The sequence below is a fragment of the Oryx dammah genome, unplaced genomic scaffold (assembly GCF_014754425.2).
Source record: "Oryx dammah isolate SB20612 unplaced genomic scaffold, SCBI_Odam_1.1 HiC_scaffold_17, whole genome shotgun sequence".
Taxonomy (NCBI): domain Eukaryota; kingdom Metazoa; phylum Chordata; class Mammalia; order Artiodactyla; family Bovidae; genus Oryx; species Oryx dammah.
Window position 1 is genome coordinate 60072772 of NW_024070201.1, and position 19743 is coordinate 60092514.

Genomic DNA, 19743 nt, shown 5'->3' on the forward strand with positions numbered 1-19743 from the left:
AATTGTAAGGGATTTGATTTAGGTCATACCTGAATGGTCTAGTGGTTTTCCCCACTTTCTTCAATTTAAGTCTGAATTTGGCAATAAAGAGCCAAATTGGCTTCATGATCTGAGCCACAGTCAGCTCCCGGTCTTGGTTTTGCTAACTATATAGAACTTCTTCAGCTGCAAATAATATAATCAATCTGACTTTAGTATTGACCATCTGATGATGTCCATGTGTAGAGTTGTCTGTTGTATCTTTGGAAGAGGGTGTTTACTATGACCAGTGCGTTTCTTGGCAAAACTCTATTAGCCTTTGACCTACTTCATTTTATACTCCAAGGCCAAACTTGCCTGTTACTCCAGTTATCTCTTGACTTCCTACATTTGGATTCCAGTCCTCTGTGATGAAAAAGATCTCTATTTTTGGTGTTAGTTCTAGAAGATCTTATAGGTCCTCATGGAACCATTCAACTGCAGCTTCTTCAGCATTAATGGTTGGGGCCTAGACTTGGATTACTGTGATATTGAATAATTTGCCTTGGAAACGAACAGAGATCATTTTGTCATTTTTGAGATTGCACCCAAGTACTGCATTTTAGACCCTTTTGTTGACTGTTAGGGCTACTCCATTTCTTCTAAGGGTTTCTTGCCCACAGTAGTAGATGTAATGCTCATCTGAATTAAATTCACCCATTCCGGTCCATTTTAGTTCACTGATTCCTAAAATGTCGATGTTCACTCTTGCCATCTCCTGTTTGACCATTTCCAACTTGCCTTGAATCATGGACCTAGCAACCTAGGTTCCTCGGCAGTATTGTTCTTTACAGCATCGGACTTCACTTGCATCACCAGTCGCGTCCACAACTGTGCGTTTTTTTCGCTTTGGTTCCATCTCTTCATTCTTTCTGGAGTTATTTCTCCACTCTTCTCCAGTAGCATATTAAGCACCTACCAACCTGGGGAGTTCATCTTTCAGTGTCATATCTTTTTGCCTTTTCATACTGTTCATGGGGTTCTCAAGGCAAGAATAATGAAGTGGTTTGCCATTCCCTTCTCCAGGGGACCACATTTTGTCAGAACTCTCCACCATGACTCGTCCATCTTGGGTGTCCCTACATGGCATAGCTCATAGTTTCATTGAGTTAGACAAGGCTGTGATCTGTGTAATCAGTCTGGTTAGTTTTCTCTAGTTGTGGTTTTCATTCTGTCTGCCCACTGATGGATGAGGATAGGAAGCTTGTGTCCTGCCTTGGGAAGGACAGGCTGTGGGTAAAACTGGGTCTTGCTCTGGTGGGTGGGGCTATGTTCAGTAAATCTTTAATCCAATTTTCTGCTGATGGGTGGGACTGTGTTCCCTCAGGCCAAACTATGGTAGGGGTAATAGTGGTAATGGGTCCTCTTTCAAAAGAACTTATGCCAACACAGTGGGCTCCCAGGACCTTTGTAATCAGTGCCTCTGACCCCGCAGCAGGCCACTGTTGACACACACCTCCACTGGAGACTCCCAAACAGTCAGAGGCAAGTCTGGCTCAGTCTCTTATGGGGTCACTGCTCCTTTCTCCCGGAGAAGGCAATGGCACCCCACTCCAGTACTCTCGCCTGGAAAATCCCATGGACAGAGGAGCCTGGTGGGCTGCAGTCCATGGGGTCGCTAAGAGTTGGACACGACTGAGCAACTTCACTTTCACTTTTCACTTTAATGCATTGGAGAAGGAGATGGCAACCCACTCCAGTGTTCTTGCCTGGAGAATCCCAGGGACGGGGGAGCCTGGTGGGCTGCTGTCTATGGGGTCGCAGAGTTGGACACGACTGAAGCGACTTAGCAGCAGCAGCAGCTCCTTTTTCCTGGGTCCTGGTACACACAAGGTTTTGTTGTACTCTCCCAGAGTCTGTTTTCCTGGGGTTCTCAGCCCTTTTGCTGAATCCCCAAGTCGGAAAATCTGTTGTGGGCCCTAGAACTTTGGCAGCATTGCGAGAACTTCTTTGGTATAATTGTTCTCCAGTTTGTGGGTGGTGTATTGGCGGTTCTATAGTGGCGCTAATGGTGACCTCCTCCAAGAGGACTTAGGCCGCATGCTGCGCCTCCCAGGTCTGCTGCAGCCAGAGCTCCTGCCCCTGAGTCAGGTCACTGCTGACCCATGCCTCTGCAGGAGACACTCAGACACTCAAAGGCAGGTCTGACTCAGTCCCTTGTGGGGACCCTGCTGCTTTCCTTCAGTCCTGGTGTGCACAAGGTTTTGTTTGTGTGCTCCAAGCATCTCTGGCAGTTCTGGGGTTTGAGTCTAAAAGCGATTTTCGCCCCTCCTACCATCTTATAGGGCTTCTCCTTTGCTCTTAGATGCAGGGTATCTTTTTTTTTTTTTTTTGGTGTGATTCAACGTTCTCCTGTTGATGCTTGTTCAGCCTCTAGTTGCGATCTTGGTGTTCTTGCAGGAGAAGATGAGTGAACGTCCTTCTATTCCTCCATCTTGTCCACTGATCCTGAATCTAAAACTTCAGAAAAAACAAAAGGAATAAATCTTTATGACTTTGGGTTAGGCAATAGTTTCTTAAATACCACACCAAAAGTACAAGCAACAAAAGAAAAAAACAATAAACTGGACTTCATCAAAATTAAAAAGTATTTTTGCATCAAAACACACTGGTGAGAAGTGAAAAGACAAAACCACAGAATGTGAGAACATACCGTATATATGATAAGGGTCTAATACCCAGAATAAATAAAGAATTGTCATAACTCAGCAACGTAAGAACCCAGGTAAAAAGTGGGCAAAGTATATATAGACATATTTCCAAAGAAGATATACAAGTGTCCAAAGAAACTCAACATCATTAGTCATCAGATGCAAATCAACACTACAATGAGATACTACGTCACACCTACTAAGATAGCTATTTTTTCAATAAAGAAAGAAAAAATGTTAGGATGTGGAAAAATTGGAACCCTCAAACATTGTTGGTAAGAATATAAAATGGTGCAGCCACTATGGAAAACATTTTTGTAGTTCCTGAAAAAGTTGAACAGATTTACTCTATGACCCTCTCCTAGGTATATATCCTAGAGAATTGGGTATATATGTTCACATTAAAACTCATGCATGAATATTCATAGCTGCTTTGTCATAACAGCCAAAAAGTAGAAACAATCCAGATGTCTATACCAACTGATGAATAGATAAACAAATGTGATGTATATCCAATCAGTGGAATATTATTCAGTCATAAAATGAAATACATACAGCAACATGGATGAACCTTGAAAACACCATGCTAAGTGAAATAAACCTGATCCGAAAGGTCGTGTGTTATATAATTCTATTTAAATTAACTGTCTAGACTAGACTAATCCGTAAGACAGAAAGTAGATTAACGACTACTAGGGCTAGGAGAAGGGGGAATGGGTAGTGACTGCTGAATGAGTGCACTGTTTCTTTTGGGAGTATTGAAAATATTCTGAAAGTAAATAGTGGTAATGGTTGCACAACTCTTAATATACTAAAATTCACTCAACTGTATTTTAAATAATTAAAATAATAAATTTTGTTTTATGTGAATTTTATTTTAATTGAAAGTACTTAATATATGCACATATTAATATATGTATATTTATTATTTGTATATATGAAAACATAACCTTTAGATGAATGTTACTAGTTAGAGTGTATTTTCTATACCTATTTTGAACATTTTCCTCTTTAGAAAATGAGTATCTATTTTATCAATACTGAAATTAGAATCATTGTAATTTTCATCTTATAAAAGTTTTTGAAATGGTGAAATGTCCACCGTAGGAGTAGAAGCCTATTTAATAAGATATATAAGGAAATGCTCACCTATTTTTATACTCTTATCTTGTTTACCTGTCTTAGCTGTATTAATAAGAGGTCTCTTAATATTTTAGGTCTAGTTCTTTAATACTATACACCTTAATATTAGAACATTTCTATTCCAGATTGATATATTTTAACTAATGAGAGACAGTGTGGTATACATTTAAAAAATATACACTGTCTCTACTGAAAAAAAATTTTTAATGTTTTTGTTGTTGAGTTATGACCTTTGTCATAACTGTTATTAAAGTGTTCCTTAGATTGAAAAATACAAATATTTATACTAAATGTTGCCTAATACTGACAACACAAAATATGTGGCTCTGAGTAAAAGTTGCTGCTGCTGCTACTGCTGCTGCTAAGTTGCTTCAGTCGTGTCCAACTCTGTGCGACCCTGTAGACGGCAGCCCACCAGGCTCCGCTGTCCCTGGGATTCTCCAGGCAAGAGCACTGGTTAGGACAGTGATTTGACTGAATTCTCATAATCAAATGTTTATTGAATGCTTGACACATGGCAGGTACCATTCTTTGCATTTACATTTTTAGCTCATTTATTACTTACAACAAACCAATGAAGTAAATACTACTATCTGCATTTTTCCAGTATTGAATGGAGACGTGTAGAGGTGCTACAGGTGGTCAGGGTAACCACAGATACAGCTCTACTGCAAAGTCAGGGTTTGAATCTGAACAATCTGGTTGCTGAATTCAAACTTATAACCTCTATGCTATGTTGAACTATACACATATATTTGTTTCCATTGGAGAAAATGTTACTTTGTGTTTTATAAGAAATGAATGCTTTGCTAGGTATGATGTATTCAGAGTTTTAATGATAAAACTAGTGTCTAATACTAGCATATGTTATAAAGGGAATCCACTGTGAGATCTTTTAGGAGGTTAATAAAATATATGATGGTTACTATAATTTTTAGTTGACACAGTTTTGAGTATAAGTAAATTTAATCCTGAAAAGTATAAATTGCAGCTTACACTAATTTATGAAGACATACAAGATTATGTTTACTAATACAAATACTCCACTTTATGATTATAGCTGATAAAAAACAAAATTACTGCTTGTGCTTTCCTTCTCCAAAAAGTGTGTGTACTCTTCACAAAACAATGTTTTCTTGTAGCTGCTCTGTAGGTCATTTTGTAGGTCAGCTTCTAAGTAAGGAAAACTGGAATTCTTTGTCTCTTCATTTAATCAGAGATTTTAAATTCTGTTTTCATTGTTAAAGTTAGAGTCATAGGCTTGCAGGTGCAAAACTAATGTTTGATATGGGCAAAATAAATGTCTTTATTCTTTGTTGTTACTTCACCCATTATTTTGGGTGAATGAGTTTTTTAAATTCTAGAATTACAAACCAGTAAACAGATTACGCACATGCTTTATTTTTACCTTGTGGCAAACATAACGATAATTACATATAACACAAAAGTGCCAATTCTAGACTTTAAGAGTATAAATTTTTTTTGATGATCATAGTGTCTAGCAACAGCATTTGATTTTTGCTAGTATAAAAATTAGAATTTTTTTTCAAATTCTAGCTCATTAGTAAAAAGTTAAATTTCACATTTAATACTGTGTAATTCCTTCTCTACTGTAGAAATATTGATATTGTCATGATATGCTTGAGTCAATTTTAAAGTGTCAATTTTTAATACATTGCAAAGTTCTAATATTATGATTTAAGAAAATTGTCATTTTTTTAACCACAGATGCTTAATAACGTGTCATTCTGTTTTCTTAGAAACTTCCTGCACCATTAATTGATGATACCTATAAAAAAGAATGCGATGAAGATGTATGCAGTCATAAAATGGAATCTGACATTAAGATGAAAATAGCTTGGCGTTACCAGTTATTACCCAAGATGGAGGCAAGTCAATAAACTCTTTCCAAAATTGGCAAATATATTTGTTTTCATTTTATAGAATGTCTTGTGATATACTTGTTACTCTTTAAATGCAATACAATTGTTTATTTAAATAATTACTTATTTGTAGGGTATCTTTTCTAGATGACTTTTTTTTCCCAAATTTTATTGTGAAATAATTGACATATGTCACTTTATAACATTAATGTGTACAGCATCATGGTTTGACTTACATAAGTTGTGAAATGATTGCTACAATAGGTTCAGTTAACATCCATCATCCCATATGGATAAAATGAAAAGAAAAGAAAAAGGAAAAAATATTTCTCCTTGTAATGAGAATGCTAGTCTCTTAGCTTTCCTATATATTATTCAACAGTTTTAGCTGCAGTCATCATTATGTACATTATATCCATAGTAGTTATTGTTCAGTTTCCCAGTCATGTCTGAGTCCTTGTGACCACATGGACTGCAGCACACCAGGCCTCCCTGTCCCTCACCATCTCCTGGAGTTTGCCCAAGTTCATGTTCATTGTATCAGTGATGCTATCCAGCCATTTCATCCTCTGACGATATCTTCTCCTTCTGCCCTCAATCTTTCCCAGCCTCAGGGAAGAGTCGTCTGTTTGCATCAGATTATCAAAATACTGGAGCTTCAGCTCCAGCATCAGTCCTTCCAGTGAATGTTCAGAGTTGATCTCCCTTAAAATTGACTGGTTTGATCAGCACCACAGTTTGAAGGCATCAACTCTTTGGTGTTCTGCCTTCTTTATAGTCCAGCTCTCACAACCCCATGTGACCACTGGGAAGACCTCAGCCTTAACTATACGGACCTTTGTCAGCAGAGAAATGTCTCTGCTTTTCCATACATTATCTAGGTTTGTCATTGCTTTCATGCCAAGAAAGTAATCATCTTCTGATTTCATGGCTGCAGTCACCATCTGCAGTGATTTTGGAGACTGAGAAGAGGATATCTGTCACTATTTACACATTTTCCCCTTCTGTTTGTCATGCAGTAGTGGAGCTGGATGCCACGATCTGAGTTCTTAGTTTTTTTTTAATATTTACTCTTAAGCCAGCTCTTTCACTCTCCTCCTTCACCCTCGAAAGAGGCTCTTTAGTTTCTTTTCGCTTTCTGCCATTAGAGTGGTGTCATCTGCATATCTGAGATTGTTGATGTTTCTCCCACCTCTCTTGATTTTGACTTTTAACTCCTCAATCCTGGCATTTCTCATGATATGCTCAGCGTATAGGTTAAACAAACGGGGTGACAACAGACAGCCCTGTCGTACTCGTTTCTCAGTCTTGAACCAATCAGTTTTTCCATAAATGTTTCTAACTGTTACTTCTTGACCTGCATACGTGTTTCTCAGGAGACAGGTAAGATGGTCTGGTATTCCCATCTCTCTAAGAACTTTCCACAGTTTATCATGATCCACACAGTCAAAGGCTTTAGCACAGTGGATGAAAAACAGAGATAGATGTTTTTCTGAAATTCCCTTGCTTTCTGTATAATCCAGAGAATGTTGGCAATTTGATCTCTAGTTCCTTTTTCTTTTCTGTAACCAACTTGGTCATCTGGAAGTTTTTGGTTCACATAATGCTGGCATCAAGATTTTAAGCATGACCTTACTAGAATGGGAGATGAGTGCAGTTGTCCGATGTGTATCGCATTCTTTGATACTACCATTCTTGGGAGTTGGGATGAGGATTGACCTTTTCAGTCCTGTGGCCACTTCTGGGTCTTCCAGATTTGCTGACATAATGAATGCAAAACTTTGACGGCATCCTCCTCTAGGGATTTGAATAGTTCTGCTGGAATTTCATTGCCTCCACTAGATTTATCAGCAACAGTGCTTCTTGAGGCCCACTTGACTTTGAGCTCCAAAATGTCTGGCTCTGGGTGACTAAGATCTTTTTTATACAGTTCTTCTGTGTATTCTTCCCATCTCTTCTTGATATCTTCAGCATCTACTAGGTCTTTGCAATTTTTATCCTTTATTGTGCCCATCTTTGGGCAGAATGTTTCATTGATGTTTCCAGTTTTCCTGAAGAGATCTCTAGTCTTTCCCCTTTCGTTGTTTTCTTATGTTATTAACCACTGTTCATTGAAGAAGGCATTCTTTTCTCTCCAATTTCTTCTTTGAAACTCTTGTGTTTAATTGGATGTACCTTTCCCTCTCTCCCTTGCTTTTTATGTCTTTTTGTTCTTCTGCTGTTTGTAAAGCCTTGTATAACTCAATAAAGCTAAGAGCCATGCAGTGCAGGGCCACCCCAGATGGACAGGTTATAGCAGAGAGTTCTGACAAAACGTGACCTACTAGAGGAGGGAATCGTAAACTACCCTAGTATACTTGTCATGAGAACCTCATGAACTGTATAAAAGGGCAAAAATATATAACACCAAAAGATGAGTCCCCTAGGTCTTAAGGTGTCCAATATGCTACTGGGGAAGAACAGAGGAGAATTACCAATAGCCCCAGAATGAATGAAGTGGCTGAGCCAAAGCAGATACGATGCTCAGTTGTGGATATGTCTGGAGACAAAAGTAAAATCTGATGCTGCAAGGAACAGTATTGTATGGGAACCTGGAATGTTAGGTCCATGAATCAAGGAAAATTGGATGTGGTCAAGCAGGAGATGTTAAGAATAAACATCGACATCCTAGGAATCAGTGAAATAAAATGGACAGGAATTGGCTAATTTAATTCAGATGACCGTTATATATACTACTGTGGGCAAGAATCCCATGGAAGACAGAGTAGCCCTCATAATCAACAAGAGTCTGAAGTACAGTACTTGGGTGCAACCTCAAAAATGACAGAATGATCTTACTTCATTTCCAAGGCAAGCCATTCAACATCACAGTAATCCAAGTCTATGCCCCTACCACCAGTGCTGAAGAAGCTGAGGTTGACCAGTTCTATGAAGACCTAGAGGACCTCCTAGAACTAACACCTAAAAAAAGTGTTCTATTCATCTTTGGGGACAGGAATGCAAAAGTAGGAAGTCAAGATATTCCTGGAGTCCTGGAATAACAGGCAAGTTCAGCCTTGGAGAACAAAATGAAGCAGGGCAAAGGCTAACTGAATTCTGCCAAGAGAATGCACTAGTCATAGCAAATACCCTTTTCAACAAGACAAGAGACAACTTTACACATGGACATCACCAAATGATCAATACTGAAATCAAATTGATTACATTTTTTGTAGCCAAAGATGGAGAAGCTGTATACAGTCAGCAAAAACAAGACCTGGAACTGACTGTGGCTCAGATCATCAGCAAAATTCAGCTTAACTAAAGAAAACCGGGAAAAAAGACTAGGCCAGCCAGTATGACTTAAATCAAATCCCATATGAATTCACAGTAGAGGTAAAATATAGATTCAAGGGACTAGATCTAGTTAACAGTGTGCCTGAAGAACTATTAACAGAGGTCCGTAACACTATACAGGAGGAGATGATCAAAACCATCCCAAAGAAAAGAGGACCGAAATGGTATGGACCTAAGAGAAGCAGAAGATATTAAGAAAGGGTGGCAAGAATACACAGAAGAACTATACAAAAAAAGATCTTCATGACCAATATAACCACGATGCTGTGATCACTCACCTAGAACCAAACATCCTGGAATGCGAAGTCAAGTGGGCCTTAGGAAGCATCTCTATGAACAAAGCTAGTGGAAGTGATGGAATTCCAGTTGAGCTATTTCAAATCCTAAAAGATGATGTTGTGAAAGTGCTACACTCAACATGCCAGCAAATTTGGAAACCTCAGCAGTCGCCAAAGGACAGTTTTCTTTCCAATCCCAAAGAAGGGCAATGCCAAAAAATGTTCAGACTACCACGCAATTGCACTCATCTCACACTCTAGCCAAGTTAGGCTCAAAATTCTCCAAGCCAGGCTTCAATAGTACATGAGCCATGAACTTCCAGATGTTCAAGCTAGTTTTAGAAAAGGCAAAGAAACCAGAGATAAAATTGCCAACATCTATTGGATCATTGAAAAATCAGGAGAATTCCAGAAAAACATCTACTTCTGCTTTTTTGACTATGTGGATCACAATAAACTGGAAAATTCTGAAAGAGATGGGAATACCAGATCACCTGACCTGCCTCCTGAGAAATCTGTATGCAGGTCAAGAAGCAACAGTTAGAACTGGTCATGAAACAACAGACTGATTCCAAATTGGGAAAGGTGTACGTCAAGGCTATATATTGTCACCCTGCTTATTTAACTTATATTCAGAGTACATCATGAGAAACGCTGGACTGGAAGAAACACAAGCTGGAATCAAGATTGCCGGGAGAAATATCAATAACCTCAGATATGCAGATGATACCACACTTAACGGCAGAAAGCGAAGAAGAACTAAAGAGCCTCTTGATGAAAGTGAAAGAGGAGAGTGAAAAAGTTGGCTTAAAACTCGTCATTCAGAAAACTAAGATCATGGCATCTGGTCCCATCACTTCATGGCAACTAGATGGGGAAACAATGGAAACAGTGACAGAGTTTATTTTCCTGGGCTCCAAAATCACTGCAGATGGTGACTGCAGCCATGAAATTAAAAGGCACTTGCTCCTTGGAAGAAAAGTTATAACCAACTTTGACAGCATATTCAAAAGCAGAGACATTACTTTGCCGACAAAGGTCCATCTAGTCAAAGCTGTGTTTTTTCCAGTAGTCATGTATGGATGTGAGAGTTGGACTATATATAAAACTGAGTGCTGAAAAATTGATGCTTTTGAACTGTGTTGTTGGAGAAGACTCTTGAGAGTCCCTTGGACTGCAAGGATATCCAACCAGTCCATCCTAAAGGAAATCAGTCCTGAATATTCATTGGAAAGACTGATGCTGAAGCTGAAGCTCCAATAATTTGGCCACCAGATGAGTAGAACTGACTAAATTGAAAGACCCTGATTCTGGGAAAGATTGAAGGTGGGAGGAGAAGGGGACGAAAGAGGATGAGATGGTTGGATGGCATCACCGACTCGATGGACATGAGTTTGAGTAAGCTCCGGGAGTTGGTGATGGACAGGGAAACCTGGCGTGCTGCAGTCCATGGGATTGCAAATTGTCAGACAGGACTGAGCGACTGAACTGAACTGAACTGAAGGCAAAATGGTTATCTGAGGAGGCTTTACAAATATCCATAGTACTTACTTCTTTTATTTACTTTTCAACCACCTGCCCTCAATTCCCCCTCCCACTACCCTCTACCTTTGGTACCCAACATCTAATCTTTTTTCTGTAAGTTAGTTTCTGTTTTATTTGCTTTTAGATTCCACATGTAAGTGAGATTTTACACCATTTGCCTTTTTCTGTCTGACCTATTTCACTTAGCATAATGCCACTAAGTTCTATCCTAGTTGTTGCAAATGACAGGATTTTCTCATTTTTTAAAGATTAAACAACATTCCAGTATATGTATCACAACTTCTTTATTCATTTATCCATCAATTGACACTCAGGTTGTTTCCATTTCTTAACTATTGTAAATACAGCTGCTATGAACTTGGGGTTGCAGATACCTTCTTGAGTTAGTGTTTTCATTTCCTTTAAGTATATGCCCAGAAGTATAATTACTGGATCCTATGATAGTTCCACTGCACCAATTTACAATCCCACCAACATAGGACATCCATGCCAGCATTTGTTATCTCTTTACCTTTCCCATGATGGCTATTCTAACAGGCATGAAGTAATTATCTTAACAACTTAGCATTGTGGTTTTAGCTTGCATTTCTGTAATGACTAGTGGTGTTGAGCATATTCTCATGTACCTGTTGGCCTTTTTAATATCTTCTTTGGAAAAATGTCTATTCAGATCCTTTCTCCATTTTTTTTAATTGGTTTTTTTTTTTCCTTTACTATTGAGTTATACGAGTTTTTAAATACATTTTGGATATTAACCCCTTATCAGATAGATGGCTTACAAAAACTTTTTCCCAGTCCACAGGTTATTTTTTCACTTTGTTGATTGTTTCTTTGGCTGTAAAGAAACTTTTTAGTTTGATGTAGTCAACTTGTTTTTTTATTTTGTTGCATATGGTATCAAATCCATCCATATACATTACCAAGGTCCATGTCAAGGAGTTTTATTCTTATGTTTTCTTTTAGGAGTTTCATGATTGTGGGTCTTACATTTAAGTCTTCAATGTGTTTCAAGTTAATTTTTGTGAGTGGAGTAATATAGGGGTTCATTTTCATTCTTTTACATTTCAATTTCCAGTTATCCCAACCATTTATTGAAGAGAAGGTCTTTTCTTTTTTTGAGTCTTCTTGGCTACCTTGTCGAACATTAGTTGACCATGTATGCTTGGGTTTATTTCTGGGCTTTCAAGTGTGTTCCAGTGTTCTGTTTGTTTTTATGTCAATATCATACTGTTTTGATTAATATAGCTTTATCATATAGCTTAAAATCAAGAAGTGTGTTGCATCCTGCTTTGTTCTTCTTTCTCAAAATTTCTTAGGCTTTTGATGGTCTTTTGTGGTTTCATATAAATTTTAGTAGTGTTTTTTCTACTTCTATAAAAATTGCCATTAGAATCTTGATAAGCATTGTACTGAATCTATGAATCAAGGGTCCTCAACCTCCAGGCCACAGCCTGCTGGTACTGCCTGTCAGATCAGGGGTGACATTAGATTAAAAATAAAATGCATAATAAATGTAATACGCTTGAATAATCCAAAATTATCCCTCCCTGACCTGCCCCAGTCCATGGAAAAATTGTCTTCCACAAAACTGGTCATTGGTGCCAAAAATATTGGAGACCACTGCTATAAATGACTTTTGGAAATGGCACCCCACTCCAGTGTTCTTGCCTGGAGAATCCCAGGGATGGAGGAGCCTGGTGGGATGCCGTCTATGGGGTCGCACAGAGTTGGACACGACTGAAGCAACTTAGCAGCAGTATTAACATTTTAACAATATTAATTCCACAATCCATGAACATGGAATACCTTTCCATTTATTTGTATCTTCTTCAGTTTCTTTTATCAATGTCTTACAGTTTTCATAATAGAGATTTTTCACCTCTTTGGTTAAATTTACTTCTAAGTATTTTATTGTTTTTGATGTTATTGTAAATGGGATGATATTTCCTAAAAATTACTGAGCCCATGCAAGCCACAGCTACTGAAGCCCATGCTCTACAACAAGAGAAGCTACAGCCTCGAGAAGCCATTGCACTGTAACTAGAGAAAGCCCTCACACCGAGCAAAGACCCAGCACAACCAAATAAACAAATAATATAGAAAGAAATGGGGTCACACATTTAGAAAACAAAGCTAAATAAATGCATGGCACACTGTCAATCCCATTACCTTCCTGCCAACCTCAGACACAGGTTTAGAGTTCTCTGTGGAGTGTCCGGGTGGTTCCTACCAGTTAATGAGAATTTGAATTATGAGGTGAAATCCATTATAAGCCCACATATGAAAATATAAACTTCTCAAGATTGTATTCAAGATTTATACCAAGCCTACCTTTTTGGTCTGTGTCCTGTGTGTGCATAAAACACTGTATAACATGGGTGAACCATGCTATGAGAACTGCTCTATGGAAATTGCTTGTTTCTGCTGGCAATGATTTTCACTTTCTCACCAACTCATCCTTCTCCAAGTGTAAATAATATGTAATTATCTAGTTTCTTAGATTTGTTTCCATAGTACCACATGTATTTTAAAGTACTTTTATACATTGTTTTTAATTAGTTGGTAGTATAATTCTTTTTTCCACCAGAAAGAATTCTGTATAGGGTAGGGAGCTTGTTTTATTTTCTCTTGTATCTCTGCTGCTACTGCTGCTAAGTCACTTCAGTCGTGTCTGACTCTGTGTGACCCCATAGACAGCAGCCCACCAGGCTCCCCTGTCCCTGGGATTCTCCAGGCAAGAACACTGGAGTGGGTTGCCATTTCCTTCTCCAATGCATGAAAGTGAAAAGTGAAAGGGAAGTCGCTCAGTCATGTCTGACTCTTCGCAACCCCATGACTGCAGCCTACCAGACTCCTCTGTCCATGGGATTTTCCAGCACCTGTATTAATGCCATTTATTCATTCAGTCAGAAAATACTGATTAAGCATCAACTGTATACCAAGTGTAAAATGTGTTGTAATGGGCATATATTAAGCAGTGGTTAATTGTTCTAATTCAGATGGGACTGGTGTTTGAATAGTATCATTTTTAAGTGTGATTTAAGTGACTGTGAACAAACTACAAATTGGAGAGGGAATACTTGCAGCTTATAAAATAGAATAAGAAATAGTCTACCATCTCGACTTTTAAGAATAGAAAAAATTGTAAAAAAAGAAATTTAGGTGGCTCTTAAACATAAGAACAAATGCCAAATTTCAGTTATAATGAAAGAAATGCAAATTGCTAAATTAAAATTAATTTAATGCAAATTAAAACCTGCCATTTTTCTCTTACTAGACTGTCAATAATCTAAAATGTTTGGTAAGACATTAAATTAGCAAAGACAGGCAGAAACTAGTGCTCTCATACTTTGCTGGTGGAAATGTAAATAGCTTCCGTGGAGGGTAATTTGTCAGAATCCTTCAAAATTACAAAAACTTGTACCCTTTGATTTTTTATTGGAAATTTACATCATTAATATATTTACTCAGATATAAAATTCAATATGTATGACCTGTATATGAGGCATGTTTTTTTATAGCAAAAAATTAGAAATAGTCTAAATGTCCATCAGTAAGCAACTAGTAGGAGAAGGCAATGGCACCCCACTCCAGTACTCTTGCCTGGAAAATCCCATGGATGGAGGAGCCTGGTAGGCTGCAGTCCATGGGGTCGCACAGAGTCAGGCACGACTGAGCGACTTCCCTTTCACTTTTCACTTTCATGCATTGGAGAAGGAAATGGCAACCCACTCCAGTGTTCTTGCCTGGAGAATCCCAGGGGCAGCAGAGCCTGGTGGGCTGCCGTCTATGGGGTCGCACAGAGTTGAACACAACAGAGGTGACTTAGCAGCAACAAGCAACTAGTTAAATAAACTGTGGTAAATGTGTACAGTAGAAAACCATACATTTGTATTAAAAAGTAAAAGGAAGCTCAGCAGTCAGAAATTGTTGCAGAGATAGCTTAGAATGTGAATGAGAACTGGGTATAAGAGGCCAGAATAAACGTAGTTGTTCTGCTTGGAAAATGTGAATTAATTTATAAGGATTAAAACAAGCAATGTAGGACTTAAACTTGAGAACCCTAATGGCAAAAACTTCATGCCTGTAATCTGGCAGATTCTTTCAAGTAACTGGGCTTAAGGATAACTTTTGTAAAAAGTAACCGTATTTCTAATTTTTCTGCTGGTGTGTTCTGAAAGACATTAAGAATATAAACTCTAATTGAATTTAGTTTTTGTGTAAAGATAGTATACCAATTCAGTTTTACTTTATATAAAATACTTGTATCTTCCATTTCCTTTTTTTTTAAACTCTTATCTGATCTTGGTTTTGGTCTTTTCATGGTCACTGACATTCTTGAAGTGAAGTTGTCAGTGAAGATATGAGTAATTGAAACTAAGATTTTTCTTACTGCTTGTTATGAAATCTGTTTCAATTGGGAAGAAAATTCTTTATTTCTTTATAATTTTGGTTGTTTCTCTCTGTATCGTAATTGCAGACACTCTTCCTACCCCCTTTTATGTATGAGTAGTACTGCTTATTCTGCTTTTTCCTTTTAGAGTATGGTGTGCTTGCAGTTGTTACTATGGGAGTAAACTTCTGCGATGTTACACATTTACACGTAAACCTCAGTTTTCAAGGCTTAGAGCTTGAGTGTTTTAGAAGTTATGATTTTACAGTGGTTTTCTCCAGATGATTTACTTTCCCATTTTCTTCAAGACTCCACTAAAATATCACTTTATGGGGAATGTCTTCCTTTGTCACTCTATATAAAATAAAACTACTCTTTCATACCCTTTCACCACCATATTTTTCTTCCAAGAACTTATCATCACTTAGGATATAACGTATCATCCATCTCCTCTGACTAGAGTGTGAGTCAGTGGGAGAAAAAGACTTTGACTATTTTGTTTTCCTGGTCTACAGTAGGTGCTCAGCAGTTGTTTGTTGAATACAGGAGTGAATGAATTATTTGGTGTGTGAATTAAATGTTAAAGTGAGTTAAGTTGCATTAATGAATACACACCAAGTTGCAGCTAATTTTGAGTTTACACTCAGTGGACAAGCCTTCATTTACTAGTATTTATAAGTAAGTTCTATCAAGTTTAGAAAATAGAGTCATCTTCTGACTTCTTTGCTTTTCTTTTAAATGTCACTAGCCTGTATATTTATTTGCCTGTCACAGAAATTTTGTACATGATGATTTGCTGAGACTGATAAACTTTGATGATCACCTGTCATTATCTACTTTATAAATCCAGACCTTATCTTGCCATTATCAGTTTAAAAACAACAGTAAAACCCTGATTTTCTGTATTTTACTTGAGATAAAATATAGTTAATACTATTATGAGTAAAGTTTAATCAAGTAGTCCAAAGCATAATGTAACAGAAAGACATTCTGTTGATTTTCAGAGATGCCTTTTAATATAAATTATCTCTCAGTCCTAAGAATATAGTCCTATTCCCATTTAGGGAATGCAAAAAAGGATAAGAATAAGTACACTTAAATAAATAACACTAGCTCAGTAAAGCATAAAGTAGTGCTTCTTCCCATTGGAGGGGTATATAGTTTGTAGATGCCCACTTTCCTTCATCCTGTAATTTTGATTTTCTCTCCTGGGTGGGCACGTGTCCTTCTTTCCTATCAAATCATTAAACCAAACCTTGTTCCCTGTTCACCGCAAGGATTGATAAAAGTGAAAAAGTGTTAGTTGCTCAGTTGTGTCCACCTTTGCAAATCCATAGACTGGCCTGCCACGCTCCTCTTTCCCTGGAGTTCTTTAGGCAAGAATAAATACTGGAGTGGGTTGTCATTCCCTTCTCCAGGGAATCTTCCTGACCCAGGGATCAAACCCAGGTCTCCTGCATTATAGGCAGATTCTGTACTGCCTGAGCCACCTAGGAGGCCCATGCCCTTCCAAGGATGATGGCCTGCAGCCTATTCTGAGACTTAATTTTTTTTAATACTGTAGAGCTCTACTACCAAGGCTTAGAACGGCAATTTGTAACAGCATATTAGATCTCTATTATATTAAATCCTCATTACACTTCGGCTTTTCATCTTAGTAGTTTAGCTACAACAGACCAGTGATAGATATACCCATGTTTTAGATGACAACAAATACCATTTTTCCAGGAGAGCAGTGTAATGGCAAAGGATAGTGATGGATCTTATGATTCTCTAGTGAATCATAACACAATAATAATAATTAATAATATTTATGTAGTGCTTGATAATTTACAAGATATTCATTTCCAGTATTTCATTAGATTCTTACAATAGTCTGGTAAAATTGTTACTATTCGCTCTGGTTTCTAATGATTGAACTGATGCTCAAAATGGTTTATAACCTTTTGGATCCTTGCTTTGTGTTATGCCGTACTGAGAAACAAAAAATGATAACACTAAGAAAATGTCTTGTTTGGACTGTTTTTTTTCTGGTGCAGCTGTTGTCTGAATTTTTGCTTTCTTTCTGACATATTCATGGTGAGGGAGGGTATTGTTTTGCCGCTCCTCTTGGAAACCTTTAGCATAGTAAATTTTTTTATTGAACCTTTCTGTTTTACTCTCTTCCACAGCTGACAAAGTTAAAGGGTAGTTTATGAATGTGAATTAAGTGTTCATTATGTAAAACTATACCAAACTGAGTAAATAGTTATTGATTGGAATAGTTATTGATGATAGTTTTTTTAGTGCCTTTATTGGTTCAGAAAGTTGACAGTTTTTCATGGATTACCATTATTATTATTATATTTAAAGCATTCAGTGACCTTTTTAAAAGGAAATATTTTAAGTCTTCATTTTACAATTCTAGACCTCGGAAGATTTCACAACATTTCAATCATCTGATGATATGTTAACGCTCTGTGTCTTGGGTAGAAAAAAAACTTACAAAATTGTTTTTCCTGTAAGAGTGTATTTATTTTTCATTTTTATTGCAGCATTAAAGTTTTTTATCATTGCAAAATGTTTAATGTCTACCCTATAAATATTTTAGTTGCCATTATCTAATCTTAATTTCTAAAAAAAAGTAATAATTTAATTGTAATTTTAAATTTTTCCAAATAAATTTTTACATTTTGATGAATTATTTGTGTTCTGTGTGTAGACTGTCACAGCATGAAATCAATTTTCTGCATTGATTCATCCCAAATCTCAGATTTCGATGACATTAATATTATAATTAGAAACATTGGTAGAGACGGCAACTTAAAAAGCATACTTTGCTTCTTGGCAATTTAGCATATTTCTCAGAGTGCATAGGACTTCAAGAACCTTCAGTCCACTAATAAATTTATTAACTTAAAAGAAGCGAAAGTCTCTCTTTCTTTCTCGCTCCCCATGGCCAGTCTGCTAAAATAGATTATTCATGCTTATTTGATTCAGGTAGGCTTTTGCAAGCTTCCCCACTAGGCCTGGGAATGTGGTACACTGAGGCCTTTTCAGAGGCTTCTGACAGAGACCAGGCTTTTATTGCATGGTGTTTTATTATTACCAAATCCTAGTCTCCACCCAGTTTGTAGGCACTCCGCTTATTCTTTTGAATCAGGAAAGGTTATCACCTACCTTAATCCATGCAGCAGTGTGGATTAAGGACACCAGTGTGCCCCAGGATTCTCAAAGAGGATCCTGGAAACTTCTTGTTTCTTCTTTTTTTCTGTCTTTACTAAATTCTATTGGGCCTTAGAGGGATTTGCATCTGAAATGGGCAACCTGGTGTTTTTCTCAATGAAGACATCAGATCAAAGTTCAGTTAGTCAAGGCCTTTCTAAAACATTAAGGGGGCTTGGACTTACACAATAAAAAGATGAGCTCTAGCAGAGATTGCAGTAAAAACATTTTGAACCATAATCCGGATAAAGAATAGATTATAGGCCAAAGAACAGACCTTGTTTAAATTGCTTTAGACTAATAACTTTACATTTAAAAACCTTACACCCTCTTTTTAAGAAACAAATTTTAATGTGACATAATGTACTTGTTAGCAATTTCGTGGCAAATGGATAAATCATGTTTTTGAAACCATACATCTGTATATATTGTATTGAAAAGATTAGATTAAGCCAATTGATAGGTCTCTTTTATTAATGAAAACAAATAGTACCTTATGGAGGAATGAAGAGCTATTCTATATACCAAATGAATGACAAACTCCCAGACTCTGAATCTGAGAATAGTGTTTCTACTAGACTTTAATTTTTTTTAATTCTGTATTCCTGTATAATTTGAGGTTTGTAGGGATTTAATTTAATTTCTGAAGTCTTAAAATGCAAACACCTAGTGGCAAGCGAATGTCTGTTTCTTCTCTGAATTACAAAATTGTCACTTACTTAGTAAAACAAGTTAAGAACCTACTCTGTACAGTTTCTCAGTTTCCATAAATATTACCTAGTTTTGTTGAGTGTTCTGAAATTTTTGTGTTTTGTAGCATTCAAGACAGTGAAAATTAAGTAAATAAAGATCAGAGATTTTATTAGAAACTATTGCCATGCAGAGTCTGTTAGTAGTTCAACTCTGGATAAAGGTATATTTGGATAGAGATATATTTTGAATGTGCTGACTGAAAGAAATCAGCCCAGAGTCCATTCAAATCAGTATAATATTAATGTTATATTACTAGGTTCAGCTGTCCTGTGTAATTAAATTCAGCATCAGTAGTTACTAAAGTTTCCTCTAAGAAAGAGAATTGTTTGGAGAAATCATTAGTGGAGGGCACAAAAGAGGAATTATCAATGAACTAACAATGAATATGCCAGATTTCTGATTTAACTAAGAGAACTTGTATACATTTTCCCACTTTATCATGTGCCTTCTTCCTGTCTGGAATACCTCAGTATATTTTATACAGTAAGCTTAACTTTGTTTGTAAGAAGTTTTGAATACTGTGTATACACATGGTATTA

At 37.1% G+C, this 19743-nt stretch overlaps 1 protein-coding gene across 1 annotated transcript in view; it reads left to right on the forward strand.

Annotated features, from left to right (window-relative positions):
* Positions 1–19743, forward strand: part of ELP4 (elongator acetyltransferase complex subunit 4) — a 245967-nt gene that overhangs the window by 57127 nt on the left and 169097 nt on the right. The window contains exon 4 of the mRNA XM_040258946.1: positions 5573–5701. Within this exon, the coding sequence (XP_040114880.1) occupies positions 5573–5701 (129 nt within the window). The remainder of the gene's footprint in view (positions 1–5572; positions 5702–19743) is intronic.